A 22,059-nucleotide genomic window follows, 5' to 3' on the forward strand; every position below is an offset into this window, starting at 1 on the left:
TCCTCCTCCTCGTCTCCCTCCTCCCTCCCTGTCAAGTCTCCACTCACACCTGCATGCACTACATCTTCATCCACTACGCCCATCACCAGCACACCCATCACCACACACCGCTCACGTGCACTCACCACCCCACTACCATCACACATCCCCTGTGACCTCTTCCAGTGTGTCTGGAGCCCACCTCCCAAGGTACACAAATGCAGTCACATACCCACCCAACAACCATCCACCTCACGACAGCCTCCAGCCCGTGCATCTTCACCTAAAGTCAGCAAACGTACACCTCCTACAACCACTACCTCTTCCTCCACTCCCAAACCCCCTCCATCTACCCATCCCAGTGTGTATAAAAAACTTTTCCTGTCCAACCTTGACCTCTTCCCCTCACCTCCCCCACCCCTTCAGTCCCCTAGGGCACGCCTTTCCAGGTCCCAACCCAGCACCTCAGCCACCAAATGAGCGGGAACAGTGGTGCCAGCAGTAACCGGCTTCTGGAGTGCGCCAAGCAGCAGGGCAGCCAGTGTGCCAAGGAGCCAGAATATGGACAGTCCCCCACCTCAGAAGCATAAGAAGTTGGCCGCTGCCCGGAAGGAGAAGGGTAAAACACCTGCCACCAAGGGCTTTCCAAGGACTACAGTTGGTAGTGGGAAGAAAGCTGTGCCACCATCCAAGGTGGGGAAGGGGCACAGAAAGAAAGGGAAGTCGCCGCCAACCTGCACGGCGGATAAGACCGATACCAGCAGCGCGGCCAAGGACACCGCCGCCAGTAGCACCGCTGCCCAGGACACCGCCGCCAGCAGCACCGCTGCCCAGGACACCGCCGCCAGCAGCACCGCTGCCCAGGACACCGCTGCCACCAGCACCGCTGCCAAGGACATCGCCGCCACCAGCACGCTCACTGAGCCACCCACCAGCACCGCAGGCCAATGAGAGCCACAAGCACCGCCGCAACTGAGGCCACCACAAGCAGGATGAAGCACTCTGGGCACGAAGCCACCTCCAGAACCAGTGGAGATTCACATCCACTACCTCTGTCCTTGGCAGGATGAAGCACTCTGGGCACAAAGCCCCCTTCAAAACCAGTGGAGAAAGGCATCCACTACCATTGTCCTTGGCAGGATGAAGCACTCTGGGCAAAAAGCCCCCTCCAGAACCAGTGGAGAAAGGCATCCACTACCTCTGTCCTTGGCAGGATGAAGCACTCTGGGCACAAAGCCCCCTCCAGAACCAGTGGAGATTCACATCCACTACCTCTGTCCTTGGCAGGATGAAGCACTCTGGGCACAAAGCCCCCTCCAGAACCAGTGGAGAAAGGCATCCACTACCTCTGTCCTTGGCAGGATGAAGCACTCTGGGCACAAAGCCCCCTCCAGAACCAGTGGAGAATGACATCCCCAGCCTCTGTCCTTGGCAGGATGAAGCACTCTGGGCACAAAGCCCCCTCCAGAACCAGTGGAGAAAGGCATCCACTACCTCTGTCCTTGGCAGGATGAAGCACTCTGGGCAAAAAGCCCCCTCCAGAACCAGTGGAGAAAGGCATCCACTACCTCTGTCCTTGGCTGGATGAAGCACTCTGGGCACAAAGCCACCAGCACCGCTGCCAAGGACACCGCTGCCAGCAGCACCGCTGCCCAGGACACCGCCGCCAGCAGCACCGCTGCCCAGGACGCCGCTGCCACCAGCACTGCTGCCAAGGACACCTCCGCCAGCAGCACCGCTGCCAAGGACGCCGCCGCCACCAGCACCGCTGCCCAGGACACCGCCGCCAGCAGCACGCTCACTGAGCCACCCACCAGCACCACAGGCCAATGAGCGCCACAAGCACCGCCGCTACTGAGGCCGCCATGAGCAGGATGAAGCACTCTGGGCAAAAAGCCCCCTCCAGAACCAGTGGAGAAAGGCATCCACTACCTCTGTCCTTGGCAGGATGAAGCACTCTGGGCACAAAGCCCCCTCCAGAACCAGTGGAGATTCACATCCACTACCTCTGTCCTTGGCAGGATGAAGCACTCTGTGCACAAAGCCCCCTCCAGAATCAGTGGAGAAAGGCATCCACTACCTCTGTCCTTAGCAGGATGAAGCACTCTGGGCACAAAGCCCCCTCCAGAACCAGTGGAGATTCACATCCACTACATCTGTCCTTGGCAGGATGAAGCACTGTGGGCACAAAGCCCCCTTCGGAACCAGTGGAGAACTGCATCCACTACCTCCGTCCTTGGCAGGATGAAGCACTCTGGGCACAAAGCCCCCTCCAGAACCAGTGGAGAAAGGCATCCACTACTTCTGTCCTTGGCAGGATGAAGCACTCTGGGCAAAAAGCCCCCTCCAGAACCAGTGGAGATTCACATCCACTACCTCTGTCCTTGGCAGGATGATGCACTCTAGGCAAAAAGCCCCCTCCAGAACCAGTGGAGATTCACATCCACTTCCTCTGTCCTTGGCAGGATGAAGCACTCTGGGCACAAAGCCCCCTCCAGAACCAGTGGAGAAAGGCATCCACTACCTCTGTCCTTGGCACTCTGGGCAAAAAGCCCCCTCCAGAACCAGTGGAGATTCATATCCACTACCCCTGTCCTTGGCAGGATGAAGCACTCTGGGCTCAAAACCCCTTCCAGAACCAGTGGAGACTGTTATCCACTTGAGAGACTGTGGCTTTGCACTCCCCAGGATAAGGCAGTGGGCAAACCACCCACTGGAGAGACTTGAGAGAATGTGGCTTTGCACTCCCCAGGATAAAGCAGTGGGCAAACCACCCTCTCGAGAGACTTGAGAGACTGTTGCTTTGCACTCCCCAGGATAAAGCAGTGGGTAAACCACCCACTTGAGAGACTTGAGAGACTGTTGCTTTGCACTCCCCAGGATAAAGCAGTGGGCAAACCACCCACTTGAGAGACTTGAGAGACTGTGGCTTTGCACTCCCCAGGATAAAGCAGTGGGTAAACCACCCACTTGAGAGACTTGAGAGACTGTGGCTCTGCACTCCCCAGGATACAGCAGTGGGCATTGAGCCCCCTCATGGATCTGGCGTCGTGCACTCATCCGGCTGAGGTGACCCCCCTTCCCTTCCCCCTGAGGTGCCTGTTGTATTTCTATCTGATGCCCCTGCAGTGTTCTCTCTGTTTTGATCGGGTATCTTGTATGGGCTTCGTCCATCCATTTTGGGCCCAGTGGTCCACGGACTATAAATGGTGCAATACCTGGACTTGTATTATTGGTGTATATATTTGTTTATAGTGTATATATATTTTTGAGTACTGGATTTTAATTGATTACAATCGTTACAATCATTTCCTTTTGTCTTTGCATTCCTCCGAAGGGGTTAGGGGGTGTAACTGTAATGTATCAACATGTATTAGTGTGTGTGTTGTAGTGGGTGAGGGTGGGGGTGGGGGTGTTGCATGTTGCGTGTGTGTGTCACTCTCTTTTCCCTCCCCCCTCCCCTGTGTTGTAGGTGCAGTACTCCCCGTGGTCTTCGCCGCTGGCGTTCGTGCTCCTGGTAGAGGATCAGGAAGACAAAGGCAGGTAGAATATGGAGTTCTGGCTCCATGGCATCCTGGTTCCTCGTGGGGTGTGTAGAGGTGAGCGTTTTCCCTTCCAAGTCCTGTTTCTGCCGTGTTTTTGTTCGCGGTGAATCCGCCCCGGAAAAGGTGGTGGATTGGCCTGTTGTAATACTGTTAGCGGTACATTGTCTTTCGCCTGTCTGTTGGCGGTTACCGCCGCAGTGTTTGTTTGTACCGCTGTGGCGGTCGGAGTGTTAAAGTGGCTGTCCATGTTGGCGGTTTCCGCCATGGTCGTGATTCCATTGTTTTTTTCGCCAGCCTGTTGGCGGCTTTACTGCTGCTTTAACACCGACCGCCAGGGTTGTAATGAGGGCCTAAGTGTTGAGGAAGCCACGATCTGTCTCTTTCAAGCACTCGCTGTGCACCTGTCAGCATGAGACACCCTCATCTTGGAGGAAGACATCCGAGAAGATGAGGTTCGAGCAGCCATTGCTAAACTTCAGCTAGGCAAAGTCCCAGGCCAAGATGACTTCACACCCGCTTTTTTATAGCTATATGCTACCCTACTGGTCCCTATCCTTATATGCTTGTATAATTCATTTAGCGACAAAGGTAAACTTACTGACACTATGAAAATGGCTGTTTTCTCAGTGATACCCAAGCCAGGGAAAGACCCCACCAATTGTGTATCTTATCAACCATTATCCTTACTAAATGTTGACTCCAAAAACTTTACTGGCATTTCGGCGCGCTTGCCTCAATCCTTATACGCAGAGCCTGATAGACCCTGACCAAGCTGGGTTTATTCCAGAGAGGTGCGGAAGCAATAACACAAAATAACTTTTGAACCTTATTGATAAAAGAGAGTGCTTCTGGAAACCAGCCTTACTCAAATTGATTGATGCAGAGAAGGCCTTTCACCGGGTGCACTGGTCTTTTCTCTGCCTGGTGCGAGAGGGAGCTGAATTGAGCACTCCATTCCTGAGGTGGGCTGGTGCCACTAGGCGTGCCCCATAGCCTGCATCTGCACTAAAGTACTGACCTCCTAGTTGACCCCTGTGTCGACTCTTAATTGCGCTATATATGGAGCCGCTAGCAGAGCGAATTTGCATGAATGCTCGAATCAAGAGCATCTCCTTTGGCCACCGGGAGCATAAAAATAGCCCTCTATGCGGATGCTCTTATGGTAGGCTTAACCCAACCTTACACCTCCCTCCCTACAAGAACTAGATTCCTTTGGTAGAGTATCTTGAATTAAAGTCAACCTACAGAAGTCACAAATCCTGATTCTGGTCTCCCAAAGTGACAGACTCCACTTAGAATCCCTCTTCCTCCCTTCACTGGGCGACTCAATGGGTATCCTGCCTCGGGGTAAAAAGCTGCCTGACCACAGGTAAATCAGTCGACTGCCACTACAATGACTTACTGATGACTGCCCGCACAAATCTGCAGGCATAGAAAAGGGGAAGCACTTCATGGATAGATAGAATAGCTGCTATTAAAAAGATCCTTCTCCCAAAGAACCTCTATATGATGCAGACCATTCCTCTTCAACCACCCCGGCAGGTCAAGTGGAACCTACAGAATATGATAGAAATGTTAATATGCAACAGCAAGAAGCCATGAATGGCCAGGAAGAGAGCCTATCTCTCATTAGCAGATGGTGGGCTGGTGATCCTTAACGTACAACTCTACTACCATGCAGCCCAACTCTACTATATGGTGGAATGGAATGGACCCCTTTACCAAAAAACACTGGTTGTTTATTGATCAAACAATATCAGAGATCCACATTTGCAGGATCCCTTGGCTGCAAAAGAACCAATGCCTTCCAGGGATCTACATATCCCCCATCACTCGAGACACCTTGGGCATGTGGGATAGGGTCAAACTCCTCCAGCAGTTGTCCACTCATACATCTTCGTACACGTCCATCATAGGCCTATCCTGATAACCTCTACCTATCATCCTGTACAGGTATTCCTGTTGTTACCTGTTGCTGCCCATTCTTGCCCCCACTCCCCTCCACTCCTATTTCCTACTTCAACGGCTGTTGGATTTAGATTAAAGTTCATGTTTATTTACATTCAAAATTAATAGAGATTGAAACATAAAATACATTCCATCTAGAAGCAGAGTTATTTTTGTAAATTAAAAATGATATTACCATCTTAATCTTTATGCAGTGGTGTGTTTTAGTGTTTGTTTTCAAATATGGCGAATGGGGGTGTGGCATTAAGGTCACAAACCAGTTAGGTTTCTGGAGAGTAGTGTATCTCAATAATAAAACTATGTTTTGGTTTTTGTTGTATAATAATGCGTCTGAAGACCAGTACTTGATTTCGATGACCAACAGCTGCAGTGGTTTTGTGGGGGCCTCAAGCTCCTCAAACACATTTTGGCAATAGGACTAGGTATAAATAATGTAATCTCAAAGTGCTTAACATTTACACACTGCTCAAACCAAAGGTTGAAGGAAGGCCTATATATATATCACATTGGATCTTTCAGCAAAAATGTTCATCCAGTTACATCTCACTGCCGATAATGATGGTGCCCCTCCAGGCTGTAGCTCCCTTGTAAATTGCAAAGCGTGCTTGCCTGAAGCATTACTGGGTGGTTAAGAAAATGATACTTGGGGACTGTAGGTTGTGGCTCAACAAACAGACATACCATGTGTCTAAATGCGTGTTGTATACCAACATCGTGACGACTGCAAAACCTTGTTGTTACAGAGGATCACCATATATGGTTGTGGTCCATGTATGCATTTCTGTCATATATATGAAATATGGTAAGGTTTTGGTGAATATATGTCCTTAGTAGAAGGCATGGCTTTCGGGCATTCAATACATTACACTAGTCCATTAAAGTTGTCATAGTTCATGGCATTCCCATCTATGTTTGGTGGATGTGTGTAGGAAACATAGACATGCATGTTGGGTGGAAGAGGTGTACCTCTCAGCTTTATCAAATATATACTGTGGCTCTGAACACTGTTTGTTTTTAGTATGTAAATGAAACAAGGAACACAAAGGCCCATAGGCCACAGTCTTTGTGTAAAAGGCATACGTAGTAGATATGGACCATATATCCAGGCCACAGTGCGTTTTCTCCACAAGGCTTCCCTGACCACAGGCTGTGGACACAGGGCAAGGTATATATTCAGCCCATAGAATTCACCAAGTCCAGATTGTGGTGACAAGTTGTGCTCTGTTCTTAACCTAGATATGTCCTACTAAAGTTGGAAATATTCACTAATGAGAATGAAGAAAAAGAAAAAAGAAAAGTAGGGCAGAAAAAATAGAAACGAAATGGAGATATGACTCTTTGTCCATTTGCCCATTAACTTAATGGCTTTGAAAAACGTCAGTGCAGTGGTTCTCATTAGAAAGGAAATATCAACATTTTAACAGAGCTTCCGAGCAGAACATCTCCAGGAGGGTAAAAATGATTGTTGTTGTCTCTGAAGTGTAGCTTCCCCAGCAAACTCCTGTAACCCTTTGCCCACAAATCATTAGTGAGCCATTGCTGGGATTAAAACTAGCTGCAGTTTATTACACACATTCAAGAGTCATTACATGGTTCACCGATATCACATGTAATGGTCATCCAATGCCCCATGCACCCCCCTTTACCATCATGAAGCTCTTGTGCTACTCTTTCTGTCCATTGGTCTGAATCGATCTTGGTAGTGTTCAAGACTTCATGGTCTGTTACACAGCGTTTGGTGGCTACTTGACTACCCCCCTTGTTATCGTTGGGTGGTACCGCAGATCTCCCAGACTACACCTGCTGCTGACCCCTTGTGGCCCCTTTGCCTCCTCTCTCTTGTCCCTGCCATGAGGCATCCCAAGAACATTTCCTGCTCCCCCTTGTCCCTGCCTTAAGGCCTCCCAAGGACCATGTGGGGGCAGGCCTCTTTTAGGCTTCTGCGCTTCTGAACAAACCAAGTTTATCTCTGCTGCACCGTCTCGTCTTGCCTGCACATCCATGAACTGCGACGCCCTGGTGAGGGTGGGTCAAGCTTCCAGGTCCAGTTGTTGTTTGTGGGACGCCTTCCACGGCCCTCCCTTTTAACTACATCCCGTGCCCCTGGATTAGCCAGTTTTAAGGTAGCCCACCACTCCGAGTGCACCATTTCCGCAGGTTGTCTTTGCCTGCCCGGACTCTTGACCTGCCCCCAGGGAGGTGTTGCATGTGGGCCCCAAACTGGTCCGCCTTCTGGACTGGCCCACACTTTAAATGAAGAAGATAAAGCTCCTAAAATAACAGAAATATGTATTTGTGTCAGCCGTTCATCCAGCACGTTGGGGAAACTAAAGTTTATTTCACTGTATGTAACACGAAGGTTCATGGTGATCAAGCAAATGCAAATATCTGAAGATGGCACCTACACCCCACTCTTTTCACTTTCCTGAGAAAGTAGGGAGTTGCTGTATTTGCGTGTTGAGTGTTAAGTGTTTAAGCGTCGAACAGGTAGCTCAAGAGTACTAATCTGCCGTGCACACAGCCAAACATCAAGCCAAACACTTCACATCCAACAGAATCACTGTTCACTGTCGGTCTCAGTTTAACTTGTAAAGAACTGCCATACGAGAAGGGATACAGGGGAAAGATTGGGATTTATGATTGATTAAGAACAGGCTGTTCAGCTTTATCAATGTCAAACTTCCAAAGTGCTAATATGCTTAAAACGAATGTTCGTCTGTATGTATGTATGAGCCCTTGTGTTTTGTAAGAGGCAGAAATTATACATGACTTTAGGAACAATAGCTGCATTTGAAAAAAAAAAATGTGGAGTTGGGCAAAAGTTGAGAACCAAAGTGTGATAAGGAGGCAAGAACGACAGAAGCCGCCATTTTCTTTGATATGGTGTTCAGATGTTTTGAAAAAAAACTTATTTGAAAACCAGTTTCTGCTCTAAATAAGTTGAAAGAATAAATACGTCAATATTACTTTATAGACCATCTTTGCAATGCAGTTTAGGCATTATCAGTTGCCTTTAATAGTAAGCAAGTGTCAAAAATACCCACTATTTTGTGCCAATTCTTATTTTGGTTTTGCTTCCGAACTGGTACCAGACATGTTTTCCTGATTGACCTCTTTTTGTAGAAGCCCTGGTCTCGGAATTTTCTGTTGATTAACAGTTATATACACTGTCTAGGTCACACATATTTTCTGACCTTGAGTTATGTTGGGTTTTCATTTGTACACTGAACACCATACAAAACTACACCTTACCATATTTCTTGGGTTAGACATTAGAAAGTGCTGTGCAACGTGGGCGGGAAGTAGATTGAAGAGAATTCTTTTATTATCTAACTTCACTCTCTCCATATCATCTCTCTCTTCTTCCGCCTGCAATAAAAATGATGAAACAATGAAACAATGGACCATTTTGATGTTGAGTGAATTTACACAGCGGTTGTTTTTAATCTTTATGATGTCCATAAGCAAACGTCTTATTGTTCTATGGTGTCTTATCTGCAGTTTACACACTTCAAAATGTGGCATAGTTCAGAACAAAGAGTATTTCATTCAGAAATATCAAAGGCAGATATCAGGCACAGTGTTTGGCCTTTAAACTTCGGAAATTAGTCAAAAGAGATAACACTGCAGCAAAATGTTTTACTGCTAGATAGAGAGGGATACTTCTCCGTATGAGTCAGGCTGACACAAGATATTATGTGGTCCATTGATGACAAACGTTTTACAAACAATACTAGCATTTTGTTTCATGTGCATACATTCTGGAACCTGTGATACTGTGTAATTATGAACGGCATCTTTTGGCATCGTCCAAAAATCAAATACCCTATTTACGAGTTGGAAGGCACTGGGGTTATTTTACGTTACAGTAAATCGTATGAGAATATATAGTTTCTGGGTGCAACCGTGCAATTGCTAAAATATTCCCATTTAGTGGACGATTACCTTGTGGGGGCAAATTTTCCAGTCATAAAACCACACAGATTCCCCTGTTCCATTTGGCTTTACCGTATACATATACCAGCTGCCAAGGACGGCTCATTCACAATAGTAGTGAAGGAGCGTCACCCCACTGAATGAGCCAGCAGCTGAAAAATAAAGTTATATTTTAATATTGTTTTATTTTTCTGCTGCTGGCTCAGCCAGCAGGTGCAGGTAGGGGCGGGGCTGGTCCATGAGAGGGGGGAGGATGGGGAGTGGAGTCAGTGTGCACTAAGTGGGATGTCAATTTGACTGCCCACCTTAGGCCGGCCAAACTGACATGCGCATTTTGGTTTCTCCAACCTGGAAACTGCACAGATCCCAGGACACTGTCTAAGTGGCAGAGCAAGCAGCTCAGACCAATCCTGATGCTGCTCTCATGCTTACTATAGCATCTGAGCATCCCAAGATTGCTGGGGAGCCTGTGCTGGAGTTCCAGGGAATGCTAGGCAGCAGCAGGTAAGTTTTCCTTTAATATTAATTTATTTCCCCCTCGTACCCACCCCTACGCTTCAGATTGACGGTGGCAGCCACTGACTGCTGCTCTGAGTAGGTGTAACTGTATGCTGGTGCCTGAGCATGAGGGGATGAAGGAGGATGGGGGAGGGAAGGGGATTGGTTTTTTTATGAGGTTAAAGCTTGGCATACTTCCTCCTGCTATAAAAAGCAGATGAGACATAACTGCTGCAGTAGCCAAAGTCTACCGTATTTTTTCCAACCAGTTTTTCCAGTTTTTTAGAATCAGGTTCTTCCACCGTCTGTAAATCCAGGTGTGGAAAAACCAAGGCTGGACTGGCCGTAACAGGCATTGGGCATTTCTGTGGGAGGCTGGAAGGGTGGGGGCAGCATTTATAGCAGTGCAGCAGTTTTAAAAGCAATGTATAGTTCCTTTTATATCCCACAGTTTTCAGGCAGTAATAAAAGTGCCAAGATAACTCTGGTAATTAATATACCTGCTGGAGGGAGATCAGAGTTTTTTCTAGTGGTAGTATTGACCCATCTAAGGTAGCACAGAGGGTTAATATACCTGCTGAAAAGAATGTGTACTATGCAGATCACAGAACAGTATTCTATATGCAATGCTCAGTTCGATACTGCTTTTGTCACAGAGATCCTTTAGTTGCTGTGCAGTTCATAAATTAAAACCACAGTCTACTACACTAAGCTTGAACTTCCATCAAAGAGCTGCATGCCAACTGCATGTTACAGGTTAAGAAGTCATCTACAGGTTAGAAAGTTAAGTTAAGATTTCTCAGTCTTTGATTTTCCTAATTTTGCTAAAAAGGGTTTGCTAGGGTAGAAATACATTGTTATTAGTAAAGGCAACCCTAACCACTGAGTTATGTTCTGAATCCTGAGTTTATGCTTCCCCAAAACAAGCACTCTTAAAGCATGCCTACCAATATGGATGACATGTGCTTGCTATAGCTTACAGTCCCCTTTGTCTTATGTAACATTCTCCATACTCTAATTTACACACGTATGATTCATTGTCTGTGTGTGTTTGTAATGTGAAGTGCTTGAACACCATTTGGCACTCCACTTGTAGTGCCCTCTTGCAGACTGTTTGGACCTGCGATGCTGTGATTTCATCTTGTCCTCCGTGGCCCTGTCCAACTGCGCTGCGGGGTGTGTGCCACCCTCCTACACCACACGGGTCTGATTGTGCCCCTCTGGTGGAGGTATGGTGGGACTTCTGTGCTGTAGAGTGCCCTACCTATAACTCCAGGAGCCAGATTTCACTTCACTGGAGTCGCTCTGGGGCCTCCATCGGCTATACTGTGCATCAGGAAAATTGAGGGCTGGATACTGTCACCTATGACAATGGGGAAAACTGATGGGTGCCAGACCAAGCTCCAGTTTGACTCTCGCAGATTTGCCTGTGCCCTGGGACCTGCTCTGACCACATGGGTTTGGAAGATTGTCCAAATGAGGGGGCCACTGAGGCAGCAGAAGTCTTTACCCGTGGCTATGCAGCAAAGCCTTACGTCCATTGACACCAAAATGGACAATATGTGCACCAGAATGGACATTACACTAACAAATTGGAAAAGCAGGATGGTCTTATAATGGAAACAGAACACAGAATCCCTGCGATCAAGGATACTATGTCCATCCAGGGTGAAGCAGCTATTAATCATGGAGAAGGTGCTCAAACTAATGTCAACCAAAAACGAAGATTTGGAGGCGAGATCGGTACAACTAGTCTACACGTAAAGGGGATTCCTGAGTCCACCAATACTGGCCGAATAGAGGACTTTGTGGAGCTCCTCCTCACCACCCTCTTCAGCACTGAATCGTTCTCCAAGATGCTGATTGTGGAAAACACCCAATGAGCGGTGATGACCCGGCCTCCACCATGCACCCTTCCTGGCCAATAATTGCTAGGCTTTTGAATTTGCTGCGACCTTTGCCTAGCAGAGGAAAAGCACTCTTTTCGGTTTGAAGGTAATACACTCTCCATCTATCAAGACTTCACCGTCGTGGTACAGGAAGCCTGCAAGAAATTTCTACCCATCGAACAAAAGCTGCAGAAACCCAATATCACCTATGCAATACTGTACCCTACACGTCTTCATGTCTCACAAATGGACAGGGATCATATAGACAAAAATAGCATGGCAACTACTGGAACAACTAACTTGATTTCGCAGTGAAATTTCCAGTGCCAACCAATTCGACTGTGCTAGATTGCAGAGTGTCTAGGAACCACTCTAAGACTATCAGAATGATTCCACGTCTAGTTGACACTTACACTGAACACTGTTAACTGTATCTGAATATATATATATATATATATGCAGTTTTTTAAATCCCTGATATGTTGCTTTTCAAGATATATAGGGTGCTTCATGATGTTCTCTGGACACCCTCACTTTGGTGAGGTGGCTTCGCATGGCTCTCTGTGTGACTCTTTTGTAGGATACACCTGGCTTTGCTACTTGGAAGTATCTCTCTTTCAGTGGTACAACTGTTCTCTGCTCTATTGCGGTAACTCATCCTGGTACCAACCTGGTACTACACTCTCCCTACGCTATCTACCTTTAGCGTGAAATCTTCATTCCTTCAGATTACTTCTAGTCACACACTACACTTTCCTCCTTTTCTCACTTCTATTCTCCATATCTTTGGTTTACAATTGATCATGCATTGCTATGGCTGGATTTCTCCGACCACTTTCGGCTGGGAGCACTGTTGTTCTTGATTTTCTTTAGTTTTTGGATGGGGGCAATATTTCTGGTGGGATTGGGCTGCCAATGTGAGAGGCGGGCGGGAAGGAGAATACTTTGTTTGTTTTCTTGCGCACATCTACCTACATTGGTGTTGGCACCCTGGCTATGTATACTGACACTGTACTTTTGCACCTGGTTTGATAAGCTGGCTTTTAGACCTGACAGCCTCAGGCTGGTCTTCCCCCAACCTTTTGCCTTCCTCCCTCCATTTTTCTGATTTAATTTTTACTGGATTTAGGACTCTACACACTTTACCAATGCTTATGAGTGTTAAAGTGCTAGTGCTCTCTCCCCTAAACCTGGTAACATTGACTCTTACCCATTTGACATATTTAATTTACCTATTCTAGGATGGTGCACTAGATGTGCCCAGGGCCTGTAAATTAAATGCCACTAGTGGACCTGCAGCACTGATTGTGCCACCTACATATGAAGCCCATTAAATTCTGATCTGAGTGGAGTAGACTTGATATATTTGGTATTGCTGGAATGGTAGTAAGAAATCCTACTTACTGGTGAAGTTGAATTTTACATTACTAGTTCAGAAATTACACTTTTAGAAAACAGGCATTTCCCTGCGCTTACTGCCATCAATGCCTTACAGCCTGTCTGCAATCCACATCTGGTCTGTGCTAGGTGGGAGCTCCCCTTGTGCATTCCACCAAGACAGCTATAAACACAGGACACTCATCTGCATCTGCATTCATTTGCATACAGATGAGTTTCTCTGGGCAGAGAGGGTGGAAGGGTTCTCTCTTACACTTCAAAGGAAAGTGACCTGCCCTCAAACAAAGGACTGACAACCACCCACAGGGCTCCTGGCAGACAGGGCTGGGTTGAAAGGAGAACCTGTGCACTTCTGAACCATTCTTTAAAGTTTTGTCCACTTCAAAGGCACTTATGGGTAAATATACTGGGTCTGTGACCCCATCAAATCAGACACTTCTGGACATACAACTGGACACTGTCAGAAAGAATGCTGAGCTGCCCAAAGGACTCATCTGGACTTCTTTTCTAGAAGGACTGCTATCCTGCCTGTTGCCCTACTGCCTACAGCTTCCTGACTCTGCTGGAAGAACTCTGCCTTCCTCCACAAGTGCTCTCCAAGGGCTTGGATTGAGCTTATATCCTGTTCTGGAGTCTCTTGGCCAACAAAGACTTCATCTACATGTGCTGCTGTCACATTCCATGCTGCTGCCTGCTCCGGCTCCATGGTCCTCACTGAACTTAATGACAGATACCTGCTACATAAGTCTAACGTCACTGAAATGTCACTGAAGTCCTGCGGTGTGATTGTCACACTGCAAACTCGATACATCATATCTTGACCTGCTGGCTCATCAATCCCGCCGGGTCACAAGGTTCCAACTCCTAGCCACTGATGCTGCATCACCTCCCCTGCAACTGGATGGAACCAATGCCTCACCTTCCCTACACAGCCAGGAGCCAACGCTGCACTGTCCCCAGCGACGCCTCATCTCTCTGTCTGCGTGCTATGTCTTTGTTTCCTCATTTACCAAAGGTACTATGCCTGGATTCCATACGACTCCATGACTGGCCTGCACTCCCCCACAAGTGACATCAAACTGTTAGGAATGACGCAGTCACAGCATCATAATAGCCCCAGTTGGAGATATTGGGGGTTATTACAACTTTGGAGGAGGTGTTAATCCGTCCCAAATGTGACGGATATACCACCAGCCGTATTACGAGTTCCATAGGATATAATGGACTCGTAATATGGCTGGTGGTATATCCGTCACTTTACCGTCACTTTTGGGACGGATTAACACCTCCTCCAAAGTTGTAATAACCCCCATTGTGTTTCTAAGCACTATAATAAGATTTCATCTTGCAAATTTCATAACTTTACTTGTGTACATTGGATTCTTGACATTTTGGTCCTATGTTATTCAGATAAATATAATACATTTTCTAAACTGGTGTGGAGTACATTTTATGGTGTTTTCACTGTGTTACTGTATGAGCTATTGCACAAAAGATGTACACATTACCTTCTAAAATAAGCCTACCTGCTTTGTGCCAAGCTACCATATGGTGAGCACAGGATGACATAGGTTGTGTAGTGACTTGCCCTGACTTGGACAAGGATGTATACCTCTGCCAACTAGAGACCCAATTTCTAACACTGGTGATCAGTAGTGAGGATAGGATAGGATCTGTTCTGGAAAAGTGGCTGAGGCCATATGTCCCTACGTTACAGGTCCTCATCTATGTCCATCTGCTGCATATCCCTTATATGTAGGTTCACTGAGTGCCATGTCAGGAAACCCCATGCTTCTAAGGTTGGTAGGGTTGAAGGGCACCAAGGGAGGTTCACCATTGCTGGGGGAGGGGACACATGACTGGTGGAGTTCCAAGGGGAGTAGTGAGTTTGGGGTCATTTTGAGGATGGGGTGAAGAAACACTATGAGGTGTAGGGGAATTAGTAAGGGTGCAGGCATGGGTAGTATTAAGATGATGTAGCTTGGTTGCAGACTGCTAAATTTGCTTTTGAGGCTTTAATGACAGGGATTGCATGATCGGTCAAGACTCCGGTCCAAACATAATGCAATATATGGTGATGGCCATGAAAGCACTTAGGATCGCTTCCTGTAATGTAAATAGGCTGAATAATGAGATTACATTTCAGGCAATTCTGCAGTGGCTAAAGGCTTTTTAAATACAAATAATATTGAGGCAAGGAACACATCTCAAACTACATGCTAAACCACCTAAACTACTGAGCTATTTTTCTCAGGCAGACTACGCCTCTGCAAGTGCAGTGGTACAGGGGTAGTGGTGCTGATAGCTCGAGGTTTTCTATGCCAGCATTTTAGAGATACTCAAGCCAGATCGATTGTAGTCAGCTTGCTAGTTCAGGACAGACTAATTCAAATGGTTAGCTTTTACGGTCCCATAGATAATCAGTCTTCATCTCTGGAAGGTCTATACAAAGGCCCAGATTTATGTTCAAGTGGCATAGAGCGGCGCTGCACCACTTTAGAAATCCAGAGGTGTGACGTATTTAGAGTGTTTTCTCCCTGCAATGGCCCTAAATTAGGCTGCCTAGTGCTAACACAGGCATCATTGCACCATCATGCAAGGATGTCTGTGTTGAGGTTTGATTGTTTATGTGGGGGAAGGTGTCCTGCACATAAAGAATCACTAATGGCGATTTGGCACTTCTGTGTGTGCTGCAGAATGAAGCACAGACAGAAGAGGCAAAGCGTCATTTTGAAATTATTGTTTATGTGTGGAAAGGGAACCTCCCCAAAAATAAACAATCATTTCTGTTTTTTTACTTTTTCTAATCGTGTTGAAGAATGCAGCACACATAGAAAAAGCAAAAAACAAAAAGGAATAAAAGTATTCCTCCTCGTTGCGCCATGCTATTGCCACACCTGTGGCATGCCCACAGCAACACCCATTGCCCACTCCTTCCACACAAAGGGCTGCGTGTGAAGGGGTAGTATTTACAAGGTGGCGTAAAGCCACAAAAAGTGGCTTACCACCACCTTGTAAATACACCGCAGGGCATAGCGCCACCAGGGCATCACGTAAAGTCACGCTCCAGTAGAGTTAAGGGCTCATAAAAATGCCCCAAAGTGTTTGTGTCATTAACAGGACACTTTATCATAGGGGGTGATTTTAACATTATTCAGGATCTACTGCTTGACATATCCCGAAAGACTAGATCTGAGAACAAACCTAGAACTTTTCTCTTCTTGACCAAATTGATCCAGGATCTAGCTTTAATTGATCTTTGACAGTTAGATCATCCTTCCACTCTCAATTTCCCTTACTTCTCAAGGTGGTTTAATACGGCTTCAAGGATTAATTTCATTCTAATCTCACATATATGGACAAGGGAAGGTATTTTAGGATACCCCTTTTCAGACCACTGTGTCCCTGCTATCCAAATCCAAATCTACACCAATCTGATGAGTAGACCAAGGTGTGCATTAGATAATTCCTTACTAACTGACCCCGGGTGGATATCCATCTTGCTGACAGAAGTGACAGAATTTCTAACCAGAAATTAAGGCACAGCATCAACTTTTTCTGTCCAGGGGGCATGTAAGGCTTTTATTTGGGAGAAACTATTGCTTATCAAGCCGAGATCTTTAAGTTAAGAAAGGAGAAAGTCCAATGTTTGCAACAAGGAGTAGACTCTGCAACATTGACATGAGTAGCAGAGGGTTCTTTGATCTCTGAGGAGCATATGTAGGATGCCAAAGGGAGGCTCAAGCAGTTTTATATGACCCGAGACATTTTGAGTCAGAATTCATGCTTTCAACAGCATTATAAGGAGAGTGAGCAGGTCGGGTGGCTATTAGCCTGGTCTGTCAAGAAAAGCTGTGATAATATGGTGATCAAGTTTATTCTTGATGAGACTAACAATTGTTTGGTAAATCAACCGGCTGAGATAAATAGAGTGTTTCTGATTCATTATAAGAACTTGTATACTTCCACATGTGGTGTTGATTTGGCCATAATTGAGATATATTTGAACTCAGTCAAGTGCCCATCATTGCTAACGAAAATAGGGACTCTGCAGAGCTGCCTAGTACATTGATTGATGTGACTAGTGCCATTACAAACACCACCAATGGAAAAACCTGTGGCAGCGATGGACTACCAGCTGAGCTCCTGGTCGACAAGCTGGCTGAATTTCTTGTTATGTGGTTTAACATGATTTTTAATAGAAGGGATATCCCAAGTTCTTTTGTTATGGCAGTCATTGGTAGCTTCTTAAAAAAAGATAAACCGGAAGACAGGGCGGGCTCTTAACAGCCCATTAGAGTTTTGAATAATTAATATAAGTTATTTCCCAGGATTATGGCTTTAAGGATTACTCCCCTAACGCAAACAGTCCTTCATATGGATCAATGTAGCTTTTTGCCAGGAAGGCACATTTCATTGAACACAAATTTCTTCTTGCAAGCAACCGAACATTTTGAGAGCAATGAGGTCAAGGCTGCCATCATAATGCTTGATGCCGAGAGGGCATTTGACCTTGTCCAATGGGAAGTTGTTTTTACCATCCTTCAGTGCTTTAATATTCTTTGCGCTCATTCCAATATTGGAGATGTTATATTATAAGGCAGAAGCAAAAGGTGGGCAGAATTTCTCTCAGTCGTGGAACATGACAGGGCTGCCCTACCTCTTCTGTACTATTTGCAATATTCATTGGTCCTTTGGCCAGGGCACTGCACCAAGATCAGCATATTAAGGCACCTATACAGGACACACCTAAAATTAAATTGTTTGCGGACAATATGATTCTTTATCTAGCTGGTGATGAGCAAAACATCACCCATGCTTTTGCCAAAACTTAATTATGCTCTGACCTAGGTAGGGACAGAATCAATCAAGCGAAATCGGATGCACCTTTGTTCATTTGCTCGCGTCTTGCTCTCCCTTCAGATATGTGTCCTAATTTTCTTAATAAACATTCAATTAGATAACTAGGAAATTTTGTATTGCACCACTGTGCTGATCTATACCAACTGAATTGGATGCCAATTTTGAAGAAGGTTTAGTCATTGCCATTGCTGCAACAATGGGAAACAGTCCTCTTTACAATGGTAGGGCGTGTTGCATTGGTAAAAATGATGGTCCTTCCTTTATTCTTTCTTTGTTTTGGAATGTTAGTATCAAGGTTCCTCAGATTTGTTTCAGGGAGGTCGACCAGATTTGAATCTACTTTCTTTGGTCTGGTAAAAATCCCAGCCACAAAACAAGAAACCATGCAGCTAAACGTTAAAAACAGGGGTTTGGCTCTGCCCGATTTCAGAAAATAATAATGTTATCTGGTTTGAGTGACTGGGCTATCTATACCCTGGCAGTTTCACAATCATTTCTACCTCAATCTAATGCTCCAGGAGAGCAGTATTAGGCTCCCCCAATTTTTCCACAGCTTACCAAACGCCCCAGATACAAGTTTTCCCATGTGAGATTTGGTCAATTCCGGGGAACATTTCAGTTTTCATATTTCCATCTTGTCATTCCATTAAACCACTGTGAGGTTTTAGTTCTAGGAATCAGTACAGGAAAGGTTAAAGGCTAAGAAAAGCTGGGGATCACTCAATTTAGTGACTTTTTATCTTTTTGGGGCCACCAAATCGTGGGAACAGCTTTCATTAAGCAATACTGCTATTCCTTTCAGAGTTTTTTACTCATCTTCAAATATGCAACTTTTTGCAATCAATGCAGCCATTGGTGGATAATCTTGCCACTGCTATCACTATCACTCAAGCATTTTATATACGAGGTCTATTAGGCATTCACAATAGGTATCATATCTTGGTTTAGCAGCTGCCTTTAACGCTCATCCCTAGTTTTCTGGCAAGGCTTGAGGATGCTACTGGGAGCAAAATCGATCTTCGCTTCTGTAGACAGCATAATGTATGGCTTACAAGGCTATAGGAGGGTCCAACATCAAAAGAATGTCATTCTTTTGTAGTTGGAAGCTCTATTATACTCCTGTACAATTAAACAGATTGTTTCCCTCTGCTTTAGAGATTAGTTTCAGATGTAGGCATTGTAAGGGGGACTGGCTTCATGTAAGCTTTACCTGCCTGAATTTAGCCTTGTTTTTGGGGAAACTTTTTAAGTGGTTAAGTGCCACGCTCCGGGTTCCTCTGGCTCCTGATGCCCTGGGAGCTTTACTTGGAATTTGCTCCCAATCAGATCTTACAATACAGCAATGCCAATACTTTTTTATCGTGTCCTTAATAGCAAAGTCATTGATTTTGCAACTATGGAAAACCACAGAGCTCCTTCAAATGAGCTATGGCTTTATAAAATGTGGCAAGTCCAATATAAGGGTAAAAGATATGCTCAAAGGGTGGGGGTATTATTAAAGTATCAGAATAACTGAGGAGGGCTCACTGTCTGAATGAAATGGGGACTGCAAAGGGGAATGGGAAGCATCACAAATTGGATTGAGGGTGGAAGTAGTTTTGTTTATGCATAACCATTGTATTATTGTCAAAGTGCAATACCATTTATTCCTACTCATGTCTGTAATGAATGAATAAAATCAATAAATATTTTTTTTTTTAAAGAGGATAGTGAAGTGCCATACAAAAGCTATGTGTACACTACCTACCTGCATTTAAAGATCATTTAGATTTTTTTTCTTTTTCTGATAATTTCCCTGCTTTGCATTTTTAATACATAATGTCTCTGGCTGGCTATACAAGTGGAGCCATGGAAGTAGAGCTGGCTTAGATGGAGAAGTATTCAGTTAACCATTTGAAAAGCTACTGCAAAGGGATGGGTGTACCTGCCCTAGGAGCCACCAAGAAGGTGGAGTTTCAGAAGGCACAGTCCAGCTCCCAAGAGAATGATGAATTGAGGGCACCTGTGAAGGGATATTCTCAGGATCTACCTGCAGCAGTTTGAGGGATGGTGGGTTCTCCTGGATTTGTGCTACCTGTGGGACCAGGGAACAGTATCTCTAGTCATGGCCTGACTGCAGATGAAAATTCCAGCTGCAGTTGGGAAAATTAAAAATTGAGGTAGAGGAGAAAAAGGCTGAGAGAGAAGTTGAAAAAAGAGCTTTAAAGAAATTACTTCTGGGTGATGAAATGAGCCTAAAAAAGCTGGACCTCAAGGCTAAGCAGTCTGAGTCCAGCAGTGATGATGGCAGCATATGTACATTACCTGATGGAGACAAGAAGGTTCATATACCCAAGGATTTGGTGTCAAATTATGTGGGGGGAGATGACATTGATAAGTGTTTCTTTGGTTATGAAGTTGCACTGAGGGCACATGGGGTTCCTGAAGAGCACTGGTGGGTTTGTCTGTGGAAACACATGCCAACACTTGGAAGGGACACACTTCTGACATTATAGGTTGAGGACAAGACCAAGTACCTTCCCATGTAAGCCGTTTTGATTGCCAAATTTGGACTGATCCCTGAGAATTATCGTCAAGGATTCAGGGACAGTAACAAGCTTCCAAACTAATCCTGGGTAGATTTAATTGATTACTCCAGTAAGGCACTGAATGGCTGGGTGCGGGGAGGCGAAGTCAGTGATTATGATGGATATCACAATTTAATCATCCTGAGAGAGCACAAGCTTAGTATTTGTTTTACAGAGTTGTGCCAGCAGTTAGTTGGCAGTAAGCTGACTGATCCCGGAAAGCTTGCTAAGAGGGTGGGCCTCTGGGCATGAACTAGACTGCCAAAAGGGTATCTGGAGGGGACATCCACAAAGGTGGTCAGGGTTCCCAACAGAAGTAAGAGAGGGGGAGAAAAACTTAAAAGTAAGGAGTTCTCTAAAGGCCCCCAAAATAATTCCCAAAGGAGTAATGGTAACCAGTCCCAGTCTGATCCTAAGAAGAGAGGGTCCTATGATCACAATACAGGGAAGTGTGTACCCCAATGTACAGAGTGCTCCAAGTATGGTCACTCTATGGGTGACTTATATGTCCAAAGAGAGCACAGCCCCCACTGGTGGGAAGACACCTGGGTTGACTAGTGTAGTGCTCGAGGAGGATATAGTCTCAGATAGTTTGGGGGAACAGACAGCGGTAACTCTAGTGTCCCTGGGGGATGCAGATATGGTGCCAAAACCCCTCATGTCTGTCAATGCTTCTAAGCATAGGCAGTGGGTCACCATTAATGGGCAACAGGTGGAGGCTACACGTAACACAGGAGCCAGCATGACAACTGTCAACTGTCAGCTGGTGTTAGCAGAGCAGGTCCTACCAAACACATTCCACCAAGTCATGGTCACTGACAATCGTGAGAGCTATCTACCAGTGGCTCTGGTTCCCTTTGAGTCGGGGAACTCTGGTACTCTGAAAGTAGCTGTGAGTCTTGCCTGGCCGGTAGATTGTCTGTTAGGCAATAACTAGGAGCACACTACCTGGAGGGAGGTAGAGCTCAGATCTTACTTGGAAATTATGGGATTACCTGGGTGGGTCTGTGTGACTTCACAGTCCATGGCAACCGAGGAGGGGACTCAAGGACGTCTGGAGCCTGTAAGTATGGCCCAGACAGTTTCCAAGGAGAGGGGCAAAGGGTGTGGGAAACCAGTCCCATAAGTTCCCCCAGTGGAGGTTGAGTGGATCCATGAGGAGGAGGAGGCCCCAGAGCCAAACTGGGAGGACATTGCCACCCTAGGTGACCTATCTGAGCTTACTGGCTGGCACGCTGAGGCTGAGTCCACCAGGGAGGAATTCTGAAAAGCGCAGAAAGAGTATCCCACTCTTGATGGCATGAGGCAACAGTCCTCTACCCATGAAGCAGATGAAGCCTCTGGTGATCACCTTATATACTGGGAGAATGATCTCCTTTACAGTGAGCCTAGGGCTCCAGGTACTGGGACAGCATG

General features: G+C 45.9%; 1 protein-coding gene across 1 annotated transcript in view; it reads right to left on the reverse strand.

The window, feature by feature from the left end:
* ADCY1 (adenylate cyclase 1) overlaps nt 1–22,059 on the reverse strand; it is a 1,375,168-nt gene that overhangs the window by 66,870 nt on the left and 1,286,239 nt on the right. Inside the window, exon 15 of the mRNA XM_069216207.1 lies at nt 8,745–8,861. Coding sequence (XP_069072308.1) covers nt 8,745–8,861 — 117 coding nt within the window. The remainder of the gene's footprint in view (nt 1–8,744; nt 8,862–22,059) is intronic.

The sequence above is a fragment of the Pleurodeles waltl genome, chromosome 2_1, assembly GCF_031143425.1.
Source record: "Pleurodeles waltl isolate 20211129_DDA chromosome 2_1, aPleWal1.hap1.20221129, whole genome shotgun sequence".
In the NCBI taxonomy this organism is placed as follows: domain Eukaryota; kingdom Metazoa; phylum Chordata; class Amphibia; order Caudata; family Salamandridae; genus Pleurodeles; species Pleurodeles waltl.